This window comes from Rhinopithecus roxellana, chromosome 4, assembly GCF_007565055.1.
Source record: "Rhinopithecus roxellana isolate Shanxi Qingling chromosome 4, ASM756505v1, whole genome shotgun sequence".
Taxonomy (NCBI): Eukaryota; Metazoa; Chordata; class Mammalia; order Primates; family Cercopithecidae; genus Rhinopithecus; species Rhinopithecus roxellana.
In genome coordinates, this window is record NC_044552.1 from 52,201,737 (window position 1) to 52,223,003 (window position 21,267).

Here is a 21,267-nt window from a genome sequence, read left to right on the forward strand (position 1 = left end):
AGAGAAGTTAGGGAAGAAGTAGCCTCCATATTTGACTGTTAAGTCAAACATTTATTGATCACTATCTCTGCACTAAGATGGAGGTAAACAATTGTCAATGAAAAGAGTCAAACTCTGTAAAATATTTGAAGAGATTAATTCTGAGCCAAATTTGAATGACCATGGCCTGGGGCACAGTCTCAAGAGGTCCTAAGTACATGTGCCCAAGGTGGTCAGGCTACAGCTTGGTTTTATATGTTTTAGGGAGGCATAAGACATCAATCAATACATATAAGATGTACATTGGTTTGGTCTGGAAAGATTAGACAAGTAGGTACAGGGGCTTCCAGGTCATAGATGGATTCAAAGATTTTCTGATTGGTAATTGGTTGAAAGGGTTAACTTATTAACTTGTCTAAAGACCTGGAATCCACAGAAGGGAGTGTCTGGGTTAAGAGAAGTGGTTGTGGAGCCCAAGGTTCTTATTATGCAGATGAAGCCTCCAGGTAGCAGGCTTCAGAGAGAAAAGATTGTAAATGTTTCTTAGCAGACCTAAAAAGGTTACAGACTCTTAGTTAGCACTCTCCTGGATCAGGGTAAAGATCCAGAAAAGGAAGGGAATTTTCTACAGAATGTAGATTTTCTCCACAAGAGACAGCTTTGCAGGGCCATTTAATATATTTTGGGGTAAAATGCTTCAGTTTCTTTCAGGGCCGGCTATCTATCATGTGTTGGTATACTAGAATCAGGTTGATATTTGGTGTCTTATTGCTACAGAGTCTGTTTTGTCGGTCTTAATGTCTCTGTTTTAATGTTAATGCTGGTTACTTATGTCTATATTCCAAAAGGTAGAGGGTATAATGAGGCATCTCTGACACTCCCCATCATGGCCTGAACTAGTTTTACAGTTTAATTTTAGAATGCCCTTGCCTAAGAGGAGGGGTCAATTCAGTTGGTTTGGGGGGCTTAAAATTTTATTTTTGGTTTACATAATAATGACTAAAGTCATTTTTGCCTTTTTCTTTTCTCCCTCTCATTTCTCCAGTGCATATTTAACTATTTCCAGCTATGATTTTGGGAAAGCAACAAAAACTCAATCAATAACTTGACACTCTGGATTTATGACTACATTAGCAGATGAAGAGTCTTTGCCCTCCACTGCCTTTCACCACAATTCTTATAGTAGAATCTGCCTTTTGAGACATTTCTGATACTTTGCTCTCTCTACATCCTTTGCCCCCCTTTGCTCATTGAGACACTATGTGGGCTTACAGATTAAGCATAAGAACAACATCCTTTCTGAGAAAACAGGAGTGTGTGTGTATGTGTGTGTGTGTGTGTGTGTGTGTGTGTTTGTACATAAAGAAATAGAGGCACTTAAATCAGAATCTCCAAAAAGATATGTCCATTCATTCATTCACTCAACAATTAATTGTGTATTGAGTGCCAACTACCTACCAGCAACTTTTCTAGACACCAAGAATTTAGAAGTGAACAAAACAGATAATTTCCCTCAGGATGCATGCATTCTGGTGGGGAGAGGGCAGAAAATAAAACTGTAAATATATAATATGCCTGATATCAAGTATTACAAGGAAGAAGACATTTAGGCAAGGAGCTAGGGTGTGCTATTTTATATAGACTAGAGAGGGAAGGCCTCAGTGAGAAGTTAACATTTGAATGGTAACAAGGGAGAGTGAGCCATGGAAATACCAGAACATTCTGATAATTCCGATAACATTCCAGATATTTCTGATATTTCTGATAATTCTTATTCATGATATTCACGGGAATGTCAGAAGAACATTCCAGAGGGAAGAGCTTATGCACAGGCCCTGAGGCCTGTTTGAGACCTAACAGGCAGGCCAATATGTTTGGAGCATATGTGTGAACAGGTAAGCGTTAGAAAATGATATTATAGAGGTATTGGAGGTTAGGTAACAAATCATGAGGGATCTTTTGTAGCCCAGTGTAAGGACTTTGACTTCTATTCTGAGTGAGGTGGGAAACTATTGTTGGATTTAGAAAAGAGGACCTCTGGTGTGTCTGATATAAAGACACAACTCTGACTACTTTGTTACAGGATGGAAGAGTCTAGTCTGATGTTTTTGTAAACCACTTGCAAGAGGAAGATGGACTAAATAGCTTATTGAGGTTAAAGTGTTTATTTATATGGGACGCTTTAATTATTTTGACATTATTGAGAAAATTCTATGTAAAATGTAAATATTCTAAACCCTTTTGAAGAAAGATATTATAAAAATGAAAATCTTTTTAATTTTTAAATTATTTAATCTCATAATACAAAATAATTCTATTATAAACTAATATTCTTATGTTACTGAAAATTTGGACATCAGAGCAAAATGGTATATGTATTAGTTAAGGTTATCTGGTTGCCAATAAGAGAACCCAGCTGTTCTTTTAAAAATGGAATTTATTGGGAAGACATTGGGTAAACTACTAACCAGTGGAAAACAGTCTGAAAAATCAGGGACAGAAATACATAGGAATCAAAGCATTTGATGCAAGCGGTGGGCGGTGGGGCAGGTAGGGAGGTGGGCAGGTGGGTGTCTTAGAAGCAGGTGTTCTTCCCAGGGTCCTTAGAATGCCACCACTGGAACTGAGATCTCAACATTTCCTATCTCTCTTCCCTTTTGCTCCATACTTCTCTTAAAGCCCGAGTATGTGACTTTGGCCATAGTAGGATAAGATGTCTTGCTTGACAGTTCCACTCAGCTCTAGTCAATGGGGCAGAGCAATACCTCAAGGAAATTAGGGTATGTTAACAAAATAAAGTATAATGGATGCTGGTCAACTAAAATGCTACGAATGCCACAATGTTAGCCCTAGTTACATTTCCTTTTACTATAATTCTTACAAATTTGGCACATCTTCTTCTAGTCCCTATTTCTTGTTTATGTGTTTATGGCCCGGGTTTTTTTTTTTTTTTTTTTTTTTTTTTTTTTTTTTTTTTTTTTACTTAATTTTATCTATTGTTAAATGGTAAAGTTAGTGGTCTTCTCATACATTATTTGACCATTCCTAAATTGCTGGACATTTAGATTATTGTCATGAAAATGTAACAAAGCAGCAAAGAATAGTAATAGTTAACCTAAACTGGCTAAATCATAGTGCTTCCACTCCTGGATGTCTGGTCTACCCTACTGTGCTTCTACAAGAGAGAGCATGATAAAATAAGTCTACATTCCAGCAGAAGTATTTAAATGAAGGGGATTTCATTAGGCATTGAAACTGACAAAACGGTAAGCCTTATCCTCCCAGGGACTGACAATTTTCCCTTCGTCCATTAGGGGGCAAGCTGATTTTCATGGCCCCAGGACCCATCGAGCTCAGGGCGCACGCCATTCTTGTTTCTGATGGTGGAGAGCTCCGGATTGGATCTGAAGACAAGCCCTTCCAAGGCAGAGCTCAGATCACACTCTATGGGAGTTCCCACTCAACTCCCTTCTTTCCCTATGGAGTCAAGTTCCTGGCTGTGAGGAATGGAACTCTTTCTCTGCACGGTGAGTGAGGCAGTTGATCAGAGGAAATGAAGTAGAGCTGTGTCTAGCAGTGGAAACTGATAAAACTGTTTAAAAGTCCTTGACTATGGTTGCTCAGCCAACCAGGTTAGTTAGAGCAAGGCACTGTTTGCTTAAAGAACAAGTAAAACTGTTATGATTCCTGTGGCAGAGTACACTACAGTTCCCAATTATTTGCTCCCCTTTCTGTAAGAGGATTGTGTATACTTCCACCCACTGTTAGGTGACTTTCAGTGCCTCCTTGTGGGTGGACCATACTTCCCGGACCCTTTGCAAGAGCAGACTTAGCCTTGTACTTGCTTTGGTCAGTGGAAGGTGAGCAGAAATGGGGGACTGCATGGCCAAGTGAAGGTTTTAAGACCTGTTATGCTTTAGCCATTGCATTTTCTTCCCACCACTTGAGAATAGCCTGTCCCAGATAGGGGCAGTTTCTTCTGTTTAGAACCTGAATGAAGACGACATGAGGCAGTGCTGCAGATGACCTACTGCTTTCATGTATGTGAGTGAGAAATAAGCCTTTGTCTTAAGTCACTGAGATTTGCATTTGTAATTGCAGCGTAGCCTAGTGAAAACTGACCGATACAATTACGTAGCATGTACAGATGTCTCTTAACATGCAGAAGCCTGGTATCCCAAATCAAATACAGACAACCTCATTTGGTTATTGAACCTCTTCCTGTTTTCCCCAACCGCCTACCCCATGAGCAGTGTTTAATTACACTTCTACTTAGAATCCCCTTACAGATAGGTGGGGTGTTTAAGGATTCCTAGGACAAAAGAGATTAGGCTACAGTGTGTTTCTGCTCCAACTTTCTTTGCTTTCTGATCATCTCATTCCACTTTGCAAAATGGACATTTTTTTTTTTCCCCTTGAGAGTCAGGAAATTACCAAGTGTGCCAGGATAATCCTTAGTATCAACAGTATAAAATAGTGAGTAAGCATATTTCAGTGGGTATTTATATGCTTTTGGTTGCATAGCATGAGCCAAAGGCAGATCAAAAATGTGGGCTTCAGAAGGTGACTCAATCTCCAGAAAACATAATGTCATTTACATTGATATTTCTATATTGGCATCACAAAATAATCTACTTGTCATAGGATAATTGCTCTAGATGAGGGCATGGAGCTGTGCTGAGGAATCTGCCATTTTTCTCTGTCCAGACTCTGTCTCATACCGACCACAGGCCCCAATCATTGTTTATCAAAAAGCATGCTTGTGCCTCTTTTGGCTTACTGTAAGAGGAAGCAAGATCTTTTCCTCAAGCATTTATTAAGTGTTGACTGTGGGCTACCCAGTGTGCTAGACACTGGGGATCAAATTTTGTGAGGTTAAAAATACCCCATAACTCATTGGACAGAAATTCAAAATGCTTACTATATTGATTCTGTGATCAACGTCCAAGGAGACCTTTCTTCCTCCTATCTTCATCAGCAAACAACTACACTGATTTTGTAGCCCGGGATCTATTCCCACGTCAGCCGTGGTTTTCAAATGTTTGCTCTAGCTCAATGGCCTCTTAAGCCACCAACGCAATATGCTGCTTTTTACCAGTAAAAAAACACATCTGGGGAGTAAGTTAGTGTATATTTATGGTTCAGCCAGCCCATAGATCGTCCAGAGGACCCCAGGCTTAGGAGGAATCCTCAGAGTTGAGAGCCACTGTCCCGTATGATGCAGATAGCACAACTCTTACTGAAAATAGGAATTCAAATGAGGAAAAATGAAAACTCTCCTAATTCTTTTATTCTGCTTCTTTCATTCCAAGCTCATCTAATTCTCATGCTCTAGTGTGAAGAATCAGTGAAAGAACTCATAAATATACCTTTTGTGCCTGTATTTTAAATGTACCTTGTGCATGTAAGCCTTTGTGATTAAGCAAATGTCAAGAAAATCCCTAGTCTCACTGCTTACAGTCAATATGGGGCAATTGAAGCAAAGTAGGTGCCTCTAATATGTTTCGAAAATTCTGTAAGTTCAGAAAAAATGTTGCTACTCCAGCCATCTGATGTTACTGGATATTGAGAATGAGACCTCCTCTCCCTCTGCTTTCCTCATTTCCCTCTCCTCCTTCCTCTTTCTCCTCCCTCCCTGTCCTTTGTTCTTCTCCCTCCTCTCTCTCTCCCCCCTCCTCCCTTCCTCTTCTCCCTCTTTCTTCTTTATTCTCTTTCTCCCTCCTCTCTCTCTCTCTCTCACCACTTTCCTCCCTCCCACTCCTTTATTCTCCTTCTCCCTGCTCTCTCTCCCTCCCCCTTTTCCCGTATTCCCAGATTAGGCCGTTTTCTAAACTGGTTAAACATTCCCCAAAGCGTTTAGGACAGATAATTGACTAGGATCACCTGAATCACAGAGTTTGCCCATTGAACACGGGCAAAGATCAAGCCATTTCCCCTCTGATGTGATGCTGCAGCATCTCATGTGTTTGAAAGAAATATTATGTAGAAAAGAGCTCAGCCATTTGGGTGACAGGGATTCCTTTCCTGATGTATCTGTCAGAGAATTGCAGCCCCATGTGCAGCTCATCTATTCTCTCCTGTCACTTCTCCCTCACCACCTGAGGTCTCAGACAGATATCCCCTCCAGCATGGTGGTATAGCATAGCTAAAATTACATAATTTCACTGGCCTTTTGCCAGGGCCAGAGGAGGACCTGGTGACACTGGGGCTTTAGGAAAAAGTTAATTTTCTTTCACCGTTGAGTATGCAAAATAGTGAGCAACTTGATTCACTGCTTTGTGTCCAGGAAGTCCCTAAAGACCCAGCATTCACTTGGCTTCCCAGGATAACATAATGAGGAGATTCATCGACTTTGGTGCACAGAAGACCCTTTTGGGGAGGTTTTTGTAAATCTAGATTTCTGGGCCTGGAAATGTACATGTGATGTGACTCAGGTGGCCCATTGACTACACTCGGAGAAACACTGATTCTAGTGGTTAATCGAATTGGAATCAGAAATGGGCCCTGTTCTGCCACAGATCAGCTATGACCTTCAACAGATCTCTAAAAAATCCAAAAAACACAGTTCCCACTTCATAAACTTACTGCTCATGAAGTGCTCCAGAGTGTTGGGCACACAAAACACAGTGTTAGTTATTGTTATTCTGATAAAATCCTTTCCCCTTTCCAAAAGCACTGAGTACCCATCACTGATTATCCTGTATTTTATTTTAGGTATGAGAAAATGTGGGGCATGGCGGTGGTGGGGGCTTCTGTTTCAAAATCTACCTAGAGATTTTTCTCCATATTAATTTTCTTGTCTATCTCTTTTCATCAAAGTAACAGAAGCATTTTAACCTGGGATATCATGCGGTACCCACCTTCCCAGGCATCTTCTGTTCTCTTCCCACCTTCCAGTCAATACCTTTAGATTTTAGTCTCTCTTGGTGCAGCTGCTTCCCAGCCATGGATAACCACCTTTCCCGGTCGTGGTTACAATAAAGGCTTTCTTAGAAACTATTTGCATGGGTCCCAGTATAGTCCAAAGCAGGGCACTGCCCAGCAAATGAGGCCCTTGGCAGACATTTGGTTCCTAATATTCAGCAGCAATGCTGAATGGATTCTAATTTAACACCAGCTCAGGTCATGTAGAATCACACAAATGGTCTGCATGTCAGTCCGATCACTTTCCCACCTTCTCCTTCCATCTCATTCTTTATTATTGCCCTTTGAAACCCTTCTGCTCCAGCTGATTTTTATTTTAGATTAAAATCGCTAAGCAAACAGGCGTTGGTGTTCAGCTGTCACAAGGCAAGATAGAGTTGAAAGCAATATTTCATGTATTTCTTTGAAGGTAGGAAAAGTCCCACACCCTTATACACTCACAGATACACACACACCTGCACATACACATCCACACACAGCACCATCTTTTCTGTTTCTGTTTGTTTGGGAGTAGATGAGGACAGGTTCTGAGTTGCTGGTGGAGTTCAGATTGTTTAGTAACTTCTATCAGCTGCTCACTTTGATGCGTTAATATGACTAAAGGGTCTCAGGATTCCTCCTGAGTGGCGGTCTGAGGTTTGGGTAGCTATAGTCAATAAGGAAATTTCACTCTTGCCTTTTGCCTTCATCACTCTGTCTGCCAATCCAGGTTCTCCACTCCAAACTGAGTGCCAATCACTTGTCACTTTTCAAATGGGTTGCTGTCAGCCTGGGCAACTTAAATTTTTGACAGTGTAATTATGGCTCTTGCTTCCACAGTGGGAATCTGAGAGGGATGGTGGAGCTTTTATTGATTGTTCAGCAGGGAAATTTATCAATGTCTCTCACTTCATTTCCAGTTCCTCCCTGAGAAATTTGGCTGACAGTTCCTTAGGAGAAAAACAGTCTCATGGCCTTGGCTGGACTTCTGTCTTTGTCCTTTTCAAGAAATTACAAGATATAGGCATTAAATATAAATGGAAATTCCTGAGAAAAAGCAGTATGTGGGGCATGATTGAAGAAAGCACGAGTGCAATTGCAAAGAACATAAGAATTTGGTAGGAATAAATAAGAAAAGCAGTGGTCTAAATAAGCAAGCTTAGATGTGGTTTGTTTTCCTTCTAAAAGTACCAAGTATCTGCATGTAAATTCCATGGTTTCTACGAGTACTGTGTGATGTACAGTTTTTTCATAGTTGCCAGAGTATCAGGCTGTCTTGAAGCATGGTATAAAGTGCATGGAACAGGCACATGTGTGGGAGTGTGTTTCCGGTCAGTGGTTTTCACCTTGTGCTCCACAAAATCCAAATGTTTCCTGGAGGGGATTTAGGGGTTCCCTAAACAATGAATATTGGAGATCAAGTAATAAAGGTTTAAATTGCTCAAGTATTGATTTATTGCTTTTATCTGTTATATATTTGTGTTCAGAGTAACAGTTGGTTAGAAGAAAGAGTTCCACTATTAAAACTGTGATTAAAAAACTCTACTAGGTCATTCTTTTAACTGTGGTGTATGGATCCTTTTGAGGTGTCCAGGCCCTCTCTGCACGATTCCTGTTTCCCCAAGACTGATTTAGCTCTGGGACATTTTCTATAAAGTCTGTTCTTTGATGTAGGGTGAAACTTTCTAGAGCCTGTTTTCATGTCATAATAGTTTCTCTTATCCAACAGTTTCAAATATCCAATATATTTTTAAATCTCTGCTCTTTCGTCACCTGATTGTCTCTAATGTTGTCTCCTCTTGCCCCATTCTTTACTTATTTCTTCTAGACCAAGACTCCTCCCTTTTCTTCTGTCTCTTGTTCCCTTGAGCTAGATACAAACCAGAGCTATGACATGGCATTTTTATATGTAGCTTTATTACTTTGAAATTGTTTGGTTTTAGGGGACAGAAGCCCACTGGAAACAGACTTAGAACCAAGGATTTATAAATTCTTGTAATCAAAATGCAGGATGGAGAGAAAGACAATGGCCTTAGACGTGACTGCCTTCAGGGGTCCGAATGTCCTCAGGACTCACCCCTCAGTCTCTTACCCTGGCTGTCTCTGCATGTATTGACTTCACCTCTCCTAATCCTTATTGCCTTCTTCTCTATGGTTATTGGGACTTCCTGAGTTCATATGGACTTTGATTTTCTACTACCAAAGAGAGGAACTCTCTATTCTTTTCAAAAAAATAACCAGGGAAGGCCTCCTAAAGTCTTGCTAGAGTTACCTAGCAGACTAAGGACTATACATGGTGCCCAGGGGGAAAGTGCACTGTAACTGTCCAAGCTCAAGTCACCTTTTCACTTCTTTACCAACCGTCAAGTCCAGGCATGCAAGGCCATGTGAAGAGATGCAGCTCTGCCTTGACCAGGGAGGCCAGAGTGGTGTGGGATGTGTGTGTGTGTGTGTGTGTGTGTGTGTGTGTGTTTTACTGTGCATGCATGTGTATGTTTGGATGTTTCTGTGCATGTATATTTTGAGGAGCTGTTCACCAAAAGGGAGGATGGCAACCAGACCCAGAAAGGAGAGATGCGGGGAAGACAAAACCATAGGTGTTCTCTGAGCTAAAGCCTTAGGCTTTGACTTCTGGTTCAGCCTGAAATCTCAAGGTGACTGAAACTCATAGACAGAAATATTCAAATATAGTAAAATACTGTTGTATAAACTCAATATGTAAAGTTAATGTTGGTTATTTAGGCTGCATTTAGGCTGAATAAAATAAGCGTGTGAGATCAGGCAAACAAAAATCCTCATTAAGTTACTAGTAAGGTTCCCATCAAATAGAAGAAGTTTATATATATATATATATATATTTATATATATATATAATTGAAAAGTTTTGCTGTGATTGAACCTCAAATTTTAAATCTCAGTGTTGCTTGCAATTTTAAAAGCTTTATCCCAAGGTCTTAGGAAATCTCATTTTCTAGTATATGCTATGGATTTTCTTCTTTCTTCCCATGAACTGTGGATTTCCTCAATATTGAAGAGGTTCTCTGCTTTCCCCTTGCATTTATCACCACAAAATATTACCTGTGATTTCATGGGAAACTTGAGATGATGTGGTGTGTAAATTTGCCACAGGGTTGAGCAAATGCAAGAGACTCATTTTTAGGGACGTTTGGTCGATGTAAACCTTCCAGACAGAAGTCTGACTCAGAATATATTTTATTTTTCTTTAGTCATTGTCTTTGTCTGTATTCTGATGGGGATCCTTTTTCTTGTCCTTTAACAACTTCTTGGGTACCAATAGCTTTCCAGTTGATTTCAGATATTGAAAATGCCAGTTCTCATTAATCTAGTTTAAAAGTTCAGTCTCCTGTTTATTTAATGTTCCCTTCCTCACCCCCAAAGCTTCAACTTGACGCCCTTGGGATGGTAGGGTCTGCTCCCTCACTCTTCCTCGAATCCTTCTTATTCTCAGGATTGGGGCAGGTGGAAGAGGTGAGGTAAGAAGTTTAACAAGCTTGGTACTTAACTGTGCACCTATATCCTCTGTTGGGTGTTGCTCCCTCTCTGAATAATAATTGCTGACTGTTGAGTCTCCCTCCTAAGATGCCTGCATGAAATCACTGGAGTCTTGTAGGAGGCTTTTCCACTGCACAGTTTCCCAGTGTGGAAGCCCCACCTGGGTTTGCAATCCCCTTAGCGTCCACCTTGGGGGTTGGTCTTGGTGGAGTACTAGAAAGTTGGTTCAAGCCAAGCTATCTTCCCTACAATTCAGCTATCCAGAGGAAACTTACAAATCCACATGAAAGATGTTCCACTTATCACCCCTTTCTCTGTTCTGCTCTTTCTCTCTCTGATTGTTTCCCTTGCTTAGATAGGCATGAGCAGCTGAGCAAATAGGCTGCATATGCAGACATTCAACCTGGGAAAAGAAGCCAGTCTCCCCTTCTTACAGGTCACTCTATGATTGATACTTATGCAGCCCTCTTTCTTTGCTTAATAAGAGAGAAGTAGTTTCACACCTCGCTTTATAGGAAGGAACGGCTCTATAGGGAGGAAAGGCCAAGGTTAACTCACCCAGGCTGATGGCTCATCCCCCTATCTCAGGATTCCTTTGAATCTCCTTGTTTTTGGTCATTCATAAACGATAGAGTAGACTCTGCTCCAAGAACGGCAAAATTGGCAGAGTTAGATTAGCTTTCTTTTAATAAGCCCCAAGGAGATGTTTTCTCCCTGTCTGTGGCTTCCCTATAATGTGGGGTGCTTATCATCTTCTGGTCCCATGCATGTGTCCTCCTGGTAGGTTCTAGAGGAGCAGAAGTCCCACCCAACAACCTGCTATGTATGTAAAAAGGGTGCCCTACACGTATGTTTATTGCGGCACTATTCACAATAGCAAAGACTTGGAATCAACCCAAATGTCCATCTGTGACAGACTGGATTAAGAAAATGTGGCACATATACACCATGGAATACTATGCAGCCATAAAAAAGGATGAGTTTGCGTCCTTTGTAGGGACATGGATGCAGCTGGAAACCATCATTCTTAGCAAACTATCACAAGAACAGAAAACCAAACACCGCATGTTCTCACTCATAGGTGGGAACTGAACAATGAGATCACTTGGACTCGGGAAGGGGAACATCATGCACTGGGGCCTATCATGGGGAGGGGGGAGGGGGAGGAGGGAGGGATTGCATTGGGGAGTTATACATGATATAAATGATGAATTGATGGGTGCTGACGAGTTGATGGGTGCAGCACACCAACATGGCATAAGTATACATATGTAACAAACCTGCACGTTATGCACATGTACCCTAGAACTTAAAGTATAATAAAAAAAAAAAAATCATCACCCCACGTATTAAAAAAAAAAAAAGAAAAAATAGAAAAATAAATAGAAAATAGAATAATAAAAAAAAAAAAAAAAAAAAAAGGGTGCCCTAGAAGGATGTGGGGTAGAAGGGGAGAGCCACTGTCATTTTGTGGTTGTTAGTTGGCTTTGTTTTGCTGGTTTTTATTTAGGACTGGGAAGGAAGGAAGATTAAATAGAGGGGAGGAGAAATGGAGAAAGGAGGATGAGGAAAATTAAAAATGTATTTATTGCTTTTTCTAATCTTAAATTTAAGTGAGCTTTAACACAGTGTTGGGGTTCTGGTCAGCTGGTGTGTTGTGGCAGATCATAATGACACAGTTGAGTTAACACCAGTGAACATGGCCCTAGTGTACTTGGAACCCTAGCATGGTAGGACAGCCAGTTGCTGATGAGTGGTCCTCCGTTTTGAGCAGATGAAGATTGACTCCTGGCTCTGTGTCCTTTAAAATATAACCAACACCACCAACAAAAAATAAGGTATTTTTTCTGTTCTGTCTCATAATACTTCAAAAAAGTCTAAAATAACACTGTATAACCATTCTATTTACAGTGGCAGAAATGTATCTGCTAAAATCTCATTCGATCTGGGCAAGAGTAACCTTGGAACAATCTTTAAGAAAGGGTTCCTTAAATTAATATTGTAAACCACACTTTAGGGAACTTGTTTAAACACATTTAAGTGAACATGCTGTTTTTAAGGTCTTTTAATTTTAGGTGTTTGCATGTAAATGTATGCTGCTAATTAGAAATGAGTTCTAGCTATTCAATAATCCAAGTACAGCAGGAACCCCACTTAGAAACACATTGTAAGGTACTTCAAGTTTCTATATGTACTTGAAAGTGTTGGCATTAGTCAGGTCTTTTTTTTGGTTTCAAGTGACAGAAAACCCAATTCAAACAAAAAATAAGAGCATTTATTGCCTCATATAACTGAAAAGAAAAAACTTGAGGCACAGCTGAGTCTAGGTGCTCCAATGAAGTCATTAAGATTTTGTTTCTCTGTGACTCTTGGTTCTGCTTTCCCCTGAGTTGGTTTCATTTTCAGTCAAACTCCACCCTCATGGAGGCAGAAATGGCAGTCTTGTGGCTCCAGACAAAAAGGAATGCCTCTTTCCCAATGGCTGTTTGACCTCTGAGCAAATTTCAACATTTCTCCGTCACCATTTCACATCACTCCTTTTGTTTTTTCCTCCTTAGCTTTCAACATTATTTAATGTATTATGTATGGTTTACTTTTCACATTTTTTTGAATGTATTTTATTGCCTCTTCCAGAAGAATATATACATCGTGAGGGCAAGGATTTTCCTTTTTTTTTTTTTCAAATCTGCATTGCCTAGGACAGTGCCTGGACTCATAATATGCTTTACAAAATACTTTTTTGCTTGAATAAGTGAATGAAAAACTTGAGCAAAAGCCTCAGGATTTTTTTTTGCCCCATTTGAGTCATAAGGCATGAGAGAGAGAGAGAGAGAGAGACAAAGAGAGAGAGGAAGGGAGAGAGAAAGAGAGAGAGAGAGAAAAAGAGAGAGAGAGAAGTAGATAGAGAGTCCAAGTCCAAAGGCGTAAGAATCAGGAAGACCAATGGTGTAAGTTCTAGTCTGAAAACCAGCAAGCTGGAGATTCAAGAAGAGCCTATGCTTCAGTCTAAGTTTGAAGACCAGATAAGACCAATGTCTCAGTTTAAGTTACTTTATACTCAGCCTTTTTGTTCTATTCAGGCCTTCAGCTGATTGGATAAAGCTCATCTACATTAAGGAAGGCAATCTTCTTTACTTAGTCTACTGATTAAAATGTTAATCACATCTAGAAATACACACACACACACACACACAGACACACACACACACACACAGAACAATTTACATTTAGCTAAAGGTCTGGGTACCCCATAGCACAGTCAAGTTGTTGCACAAAATTAACCATCACAGTCACCAAAGCAAACCTCATAATTGACTCTGTATCATATTTTAGACAAAGGAGGATTTCAAGTCTCTCATCTTAACACAAAGCTTCTCAAGGGAAAGTATCTAGCTCCAAGGTTCATCTCTTTCTTTCAAAATTTCTATAGTTTCCATTTTCCTGCTAGGATGTGAGGATCTTTGCTCGCGTTCTGCATCTTCTCTAGATGAGCTTGATTTTGCTCTGTCATAGAGTCCTCACTCACTCATTTTCCTCTGGGTAAGTGTGAGGAGCCTGGGCTCTTGAAGTGGACTTCTTGGTCCAAATCCCATCTCTACCATGAACTAGCTAGTGGACCTTGAAAAAAAAACTCAGGGTTTCAGTTCCCATGTCTATAAAGCAGACATTATTTTAAGATATTTTTCATGATATTTGTTATGCGGTTTAAATGAAATAAAACATGTAATGTACTTATCACAATGGCAGATGTTGAGCAAGTACTCAATAAATGTCAGTTATTATCATTGTTATTATTTGTTTACACTTTTGATTTGGTGAAGTTGCCCCATTGTTAGCCTAAGGATGGGATGGTGTTTACTGTTTTCCATTAATCTCTCAGCTAGAAACCTGGTTGTCATTCTTGATACTTCCTTTATCATTCCTCTTATCATGTCCATCACTAAGTCTTGTTGATTTTAATTCTTGAATAATTTGTGAGCCCATATACTTCTCTCTACCTCCATTACTATCACCTTAGTTTATAGTACCTTCAACTGCCTAGATTATTGTGTAAGCTTTTAAACTTATCTTCTAGTTGTCACTTTTGTTCTTTCCAATTCATTCTTTGCCCTGGAGCCAAGGTGATCTTTTAAAAACACTTATCTGTTTATATCGTGCTGCTGCTCAAAACTCTTCAGTGGCTTTCCATTGTTTCTAAGGTAAAGCCCGAAATTTCTAGCGTGGCTATTAGGCACTGTTTGATTTAGGTTCCTGCTTAAACCTTCTGTCCTGTTTTTCAGCTCTCCCCCTTGGCCACCCTCACGCTTCAGTAGTAACCTTCTTTTAGGTTACTAAATGGTTAATGTGGTCTAGATTTTCATTTTCTACATTTTTGAGTACCACAAGAAACTCAACTTTGTTAAGTAAATGGAAAGCTACATAGGCAGAAGCTTGTGATTTTTCCTTCAAAGAGAATTCTTCCATATGCATCATCAAAGCAATACTATTCATAGTATTAATATTAATACTATGAATAGTATTGCTTTAATAGTATTAGTATTAATACTATTAATAGTATTGCTTTCAGCCTGGTCATGGAAAAAGAGTATCATTGAATTGGGCGTTATAGTCAGTATTTGTCAAAATTGGATTTTACCTAGATCCTGGCACTTTATAATTTTCAAAGCTGCTTCCCATTCTTTCCTTTCATTTAACTCTCACAATCACCCTGTGAAGCATGAAAGACTGGGATTGTTACTTTCATTTTGGAGATGATGAAACTGGGGCTTGGAAGAGGATGTAAGTAAAACTCATTCCATTTTCTTCATGGACTTAAGACACACATAGGCTTGCTTCTATTTTGTGTACACATAGCTGGTATTTACTTGTGGCAGAAAGGCAGAATATACCTCTTTCTGAAACAGTCTCCTCAGTTTTAACTTTTTCAGCTTATTTTGAGATTTCAGTTGGGGCTTTCTGGCTTATAGCTCCCTTTGTAAAATCCTTGATAGAAGTACAAAGAACTGGTTTCTTTATCACCTTGCTATTTACCTTTTAGTACTTCTATGAAGTTTTCCAATCTTTGTGATGGCAAATCTACAATTATTTTGTCTTATGGTTTCTGCCTTTGATTTTATGTTTATCAACTCTTTTCTGTACAAAGACTATATAAAAATTTACCTATTTGTTTTTTGGTTCTTTGATTACTTTTTGTTTTTCTTTTTTTTTTTTCACATTTGTGTCTGTCTTTAACTAGGGTCAGCAAACTATGAGCCATGGACCAAATCTGGTCCATTCCTTGCTTTTATATACAAAATTGTATTGAGGCACAGCCACACCCATTTGTTTAGGTATTATCTATGGCTGCTTTGCACTATAATGGCAAAGTTCAGTCATGATGATAGAGACCACATGGTCTGCAAACCCCAAAATCTTTACTATCTCCCTGATTTTTTACAGAAAAAAGTTATCAGACCCTTATTTTAATCAATCTAGAATTTATTCTGATATAGTTTATGTCAGTTATCTATTTTTTTTAATGAATAGCCAATTTTCACAGCACAGTTTATTCAACCATAAGCTAAAAAATGACACCCATGTATGTCCATGTCTTAATCTTTAGAACCCATGAACATTACCTTAAAAATTTGGCAAAAGGGGGTTGGGCTCCAAGATGGCCAAATAGGAACAGCACCAGTCTACAGCTCCCAGCGTGAGCAACACAGAAGATGGGTGATTTCTGCATTTCCAACTGAGGTACCAGATTCATCTCACTGGGACTTGTTGGACAGTGGGTGCAGCCAATGGAGTGTGAGCCGAAGCAGGGCAGGGCATCGCTTCACCCAGGAAGTGCCAAGGGGTCGAGGAATTCCCTTTCCTAGCCAAGGGAAGCCATGACAGATGGTACCTGGAAAATCGGGACACTCCCACCCTAATACTGCGCTTTTCCAATGGTCTTAGCAAACAGCACACCAGGAGATTATATCCTGTGCCTGGCTCGGAGGGTCCCACGACCATGAAGCCTTGCTCACTGCTAGCACAGCAGTCTGAGATTGAACTGCAAGGAGGCAGCGAGGCTGGGGGAGGGGCATCCGCCATTGCTGAGGCTTGAGTAGGTAAACAAAGTGGCCGGGAAGTTCGAACTGGGTGGAGCCCACTGCAGCTCAACTAGGCCTGCCTGTCTCTGTAGACTCCACCTCTGGGGGCAGGGCATAGCAGAACAAAAGGCAGCAGAAACTTCTGTAGACTTAAACTTCCTTGTCTGACAGCTATGAAGAGAGTAGTGGTTCTCCTAGCATGGAGTTTGAGATCTGAGAACAGACAATCTGCCTCCTCTAGTGGGTTCCTGACCCTGAGTAGTCTAACTGGGCTACCTCCCAGTAGGGGTCGACTGACACCTCATACAGCCGGGTGCCCCTCAGAGACAAAGCTTCCAGAGGAAGGATCAGGCAGCACTATTCTCTGTTCTGCAATATTTGCTGTTCTGCAGCCTCTGCTGATGCTACCCAGGCAAACAGTGTCTGGAGTGGACCTCCAGCAAACTCCAACAGACCTGCAGCTGAGGATCCTGACTGATGGAAGGAAAACTAACAAACAGAAAGGAATAGCATCAACATCAACAAAAAGGACATCCACACCAAAACCTCATCTATAGGTCACCATCATCAAAGACCAAAGGTAGATTAAACCACAAAGATGGGGAGAAACCAGAGCAGAAAACCTGAAAATTCTAAAAATCACAGCACCTCTTCTCCAAAGGATCGCAGCTCCTCGCCAGCAATGGAACAAAGCTGGACGGAGAATGACTTTGACGAGTTGACAGAAGTAGGCTTCAGAAGATCGGTAATGACAAACTTCTTCAAGCTAAAGGAGGATGTTCGAACCCGTCACAAAGAAGCTAAAAACCTTGAAAAATGATTAGACGAATGGCTAACTAGAATAAACAGCATAGAGAAGACCTTAAATGATCTGATGAAGCACGAGAACTACATGACACATGCACAAACTTCAGTAGCCAATTTGATCAAGTGGAAGAAAGGGTATCAGTGATTGAAGATCAAATTAATGAAATGAAGTGAGAAGAGAAATTTAGAGAAAAAAGAGTTAAAAGAAATGAACAAAGCCTCCAAGCAATATGGGACTGTGTGAAAAGACCAAATCTACGTCGGATTGGTGTACCTCAAAGTGACAGGGAGAATGGAACCAAGCTGGAAAACACTCTTCAGGATATTATCCAGGAGAACTTCCCAAACTTAGCAAGGCAGGCTAACATTCAAATTCGGGAAATACACAGAATGCCACAAAGATACTCCTCGAGAAGAGCAACCCCAAGACACATAATTGTCAGATTCACCAAGGTTGAAATGAAGGAAAAAATGTTAAGGGCAGCCAGAAAGAAAGGTCCAGTTACCCATAAAGGGAAGCCCATCAGACTAACAGCGGATCTTTATAGTACTAAATTATAATTTATAGCACTAAATGCCCACAAGAGAAAGCAGGAAAGATCTAAAATTGACACTCTAATATCACAATTCAAAGAACTAGAGAAGCAAGAGCAAACACATTCAAAAGCTAGCAGAAGGCAAGAAATAACTAAGATCAGAGCAGAACGGAAGGAGATAGAGACACAAAAACACCCTTCAAAAAATCAATGAATCCAGGAGCTGGTTTTTTGAAAAGATCAACAAAATAGACTGCTAGCGTGACTAATAAAGAAGAAAAGAGAGAAGAATCAAATAGATGCAATAAAAAATGATAAAGGGGATATCACCATCGACCCCACAGAAATATAAACTACCATCAGAGAATACTATAAACATCTCTACGCAAGTAAACTAGAAAATCTAGAAGAAATGGATGAATTCCTGGACACATACACCCTCCCAAGACTAAACCAGGAAGAAGCGCCTCTGAGCTAAAGGAGGATGTTCGAACCCATCACATTCAATCCCTGATACACCAATTACAGACTCTGAAATTGAGGCAATAATTTATAGCCTAGCAACCAAAAAAAGTCCAGGACCAGATGGATTCACAGCCGAATTCTACCAGAGGTACAAAGAGGAGCTGGTACCATTCCTTCTGAAACTATTCCAATCAATAGAAAAAGAGGGAGTCCCCCCTCACTCATTTTATGAGGCCAGCATCATCCTGATACCAAGGCCTGGCAGAGACACAACAAAAAGAGAATTTTAGACCAATATCCCTGATGAACATTGATGCAACAATCCTCAATAAAATACTGGCAAACCGAATCAAGCAGCACATCAAAAAGCTTATCCACCACGATCAAGTTGGCTTCATCCCTGGGATGCAAGGCTGGATCAACATACACAAATCAATAAATGTAATCCATTATGTAAACAGAACCAAAGACAAAAACCACATGATTATCTCAATAGATGGAGAAAAGGCCTTTGACAAAATTCAATAGCCCTTCATGCTAAAAACTCTCCACAAACTAGGTATTGATGGGATGTATCTCAAAATAATAAGAGCTATTGATGACAAACCCACAGCCAATATCATATTGAATGGGCAGAAACTAGAAGCATTCCCTTTGAAAACTGGCACAAGACAGGGATGCCCTCTCTCACCGCTCCTATTCAACATAGTGTTGGAAGTTCTGGCCAGGGCAATCAGGCAGGAGAAAGAAATAAAGGGTATTAAATTAGGAAAAGAGGAAGTCAAATTGTCCTTGTTTGCAGACGACATGATTGTAAATTTAGAAAAACCCATCATCTCTGCCCCAAATCTCCTTAAGCTGATAAGCAACTTCAGCTAAGTCTCAGGATACAAAATCAATGTGCAAAAATCACAAGCATTCCTATACATCAATAACAGACAAACAGAGAGCCAAATCATGAGTGAACTCCCATTCACAAATGCTTCAAAGAGAATAAAATACCTATTCAACTTACAAGGGATGTGAAGGATCTCTTCAAGGAGAACTACAAACCACTGCTCAACAAAATAAAAGAGGACACAAACAAATGGAAGAACATTCCATGCTCATGGATATGAAGAATCAATATCATGAAAATGGCCATATTGCCCAAGGTAATTTATAGATTCAATGCCATCCCCATCAAGCTACCAATGACTTTCTTCACAGAATTGGAAAAACACTACTTTAAAGTTCATATGGAACCAAAAAAGAGCCTGCATTGCCAAGACAATCCTAAGCAAAAAGAACAAAGCTGGAGGCATCACGCTACCTGACTTCCAACTATACTACAAGGCTACAGTAACCAAAACAGCATGATACTGGTACCAAAACAGAGATATAGACCAATGGAACAGAACAGAGCCCTCAGAAATTATACCACATATCTACAACCATCTGATCTTTGACAAACTTGACAAAAATGAGAAATGGGGAAAGATTCCCTATTTAATACATGTTGCTGGAAAAACTGGCTAGCCATATGTAGAAAGCTGAAACTGGATCCCTTCCTTACACCTTATACAAAAATTAATTCAGGATGGATTAAATACTTAAATATTAGACCTAAAATCGTAAAAACCCTAGAAGAAAACCTAGGTAATACCATTCAGGACAAAGGCATGGGCAAAGACTTCATGACTAAAACACCAAAAGTAATGGCAACAAAAGCCAAAATTGACAAATGGGATCTAATTAAACTAAAGAGCTTCTGCACAGCAAAAGAAACTACCATCAGAGTGAACAGGCAACCTACAGAATGGGAGAAAATTTTTGTAATCTACCCCTCTGACAAAGGGCTAATATCCAGAATCTACAAAGAACTTAAACCTATTTACAAGAAAAAAATCAAATAACCCCATCAAAAAGTCAGTGAAGGATATGAACAGACACTTCTCAAAAGAAGACATTTATGCAGCCAACAGACACAGGAAAAATGCTCATCATCACTGGCTGTCAGACAAATGAAAATCAAAACCACAATGAGATAGCATCTCACACCAGTTAGAATGACAATCATTAAAAAGTCAGGAAACAACAGGTGCTGGAGAGGATGTGGAGAAATAGGAACACTTTTACACTGTTGGTGGGACTGTAAACTAGTTCAACCATTGTGGAAGACAGTGTGGTGATTCCTCAGGAATCTAGAACTAGAAATACCATTTGACCCAGCCATCCCATTACTGGGTATATACCCAAAGGATTTTAAATCATGCTGCTATAAAGACACATGCACACATGTGTTTATTGTGGCACTATTCACAATAGCGAAGACTTGGAATCAACCCAAATGTCCATCAATGATAGACTGGATTAAGAAAATGTGGCACATATACACCATGGAATACTATGCAGCCATAAAAAAGGATGAGTTCGTGTGCTTTGTAGGGACACGGATGAAGCTGGAAACCATAATTCTCTATCGCAAGGACAGAAAGGACAGAAAGCCAAACACCGCATGTTCTCACTCATAGGTGGGAATTGAACAATGAGAACACTTGGACATAGGAAGGGGAATATCACACACCTGGGGTTGTCGTGGGGTTGGGGGAGGGGAGGAGGGATAGCATTAGGAGAAATACCCAACATAAATGACGAGTTAATGGGTGCAGCACACCAACATGGAACATGTATACATATGTAACAAAACTGCACATTGTGCACATGTACCCTAGAACTTAAAGTATAATAAAAAAAATTTGGCCAAAGGGATTTTGTGGATGTGATTAAATTAAAGACCTTAAAATGAAGAGTTTATCGTGGATCATCCACGTGGACCCCACATAATCACATTGGTCCTTATAAGAGAGATATGGGAAGAGTCGGTCAGAAAAGAAGGTGATGTGATGATGGTAGCAGAGATAAAAGTGATATGCTTTGAAGTTGGAGGAAGTAGTCGTAAAGCAAGGACTACAGGCAGCTATTAGATGCTGAAAAAAGCAAGGAAA

At 40.0% G+C, this 21,267-nt stretch overlaps 1 protein-coding gene across 1 annotated transcript in view; it reads left to right on the forward strand.

Moving 5' to 3' along the window:
• PKHD1 (PKHD1 ciliary IPT domain containing fibrocystin/polyductin) overlaps positions 1-21,267 on the forward strand; it is a 467,968-nt gene that overhangs the window by 149,932 nt on the left and 296,769 nt on the right. The window contains 1 exon segment of the mRNA XM_010364246.2: positions 3,294-3,506. Coding sequence (XP_010362548.2) covers positions 3,294-3,506 — 213 coding nt within the window.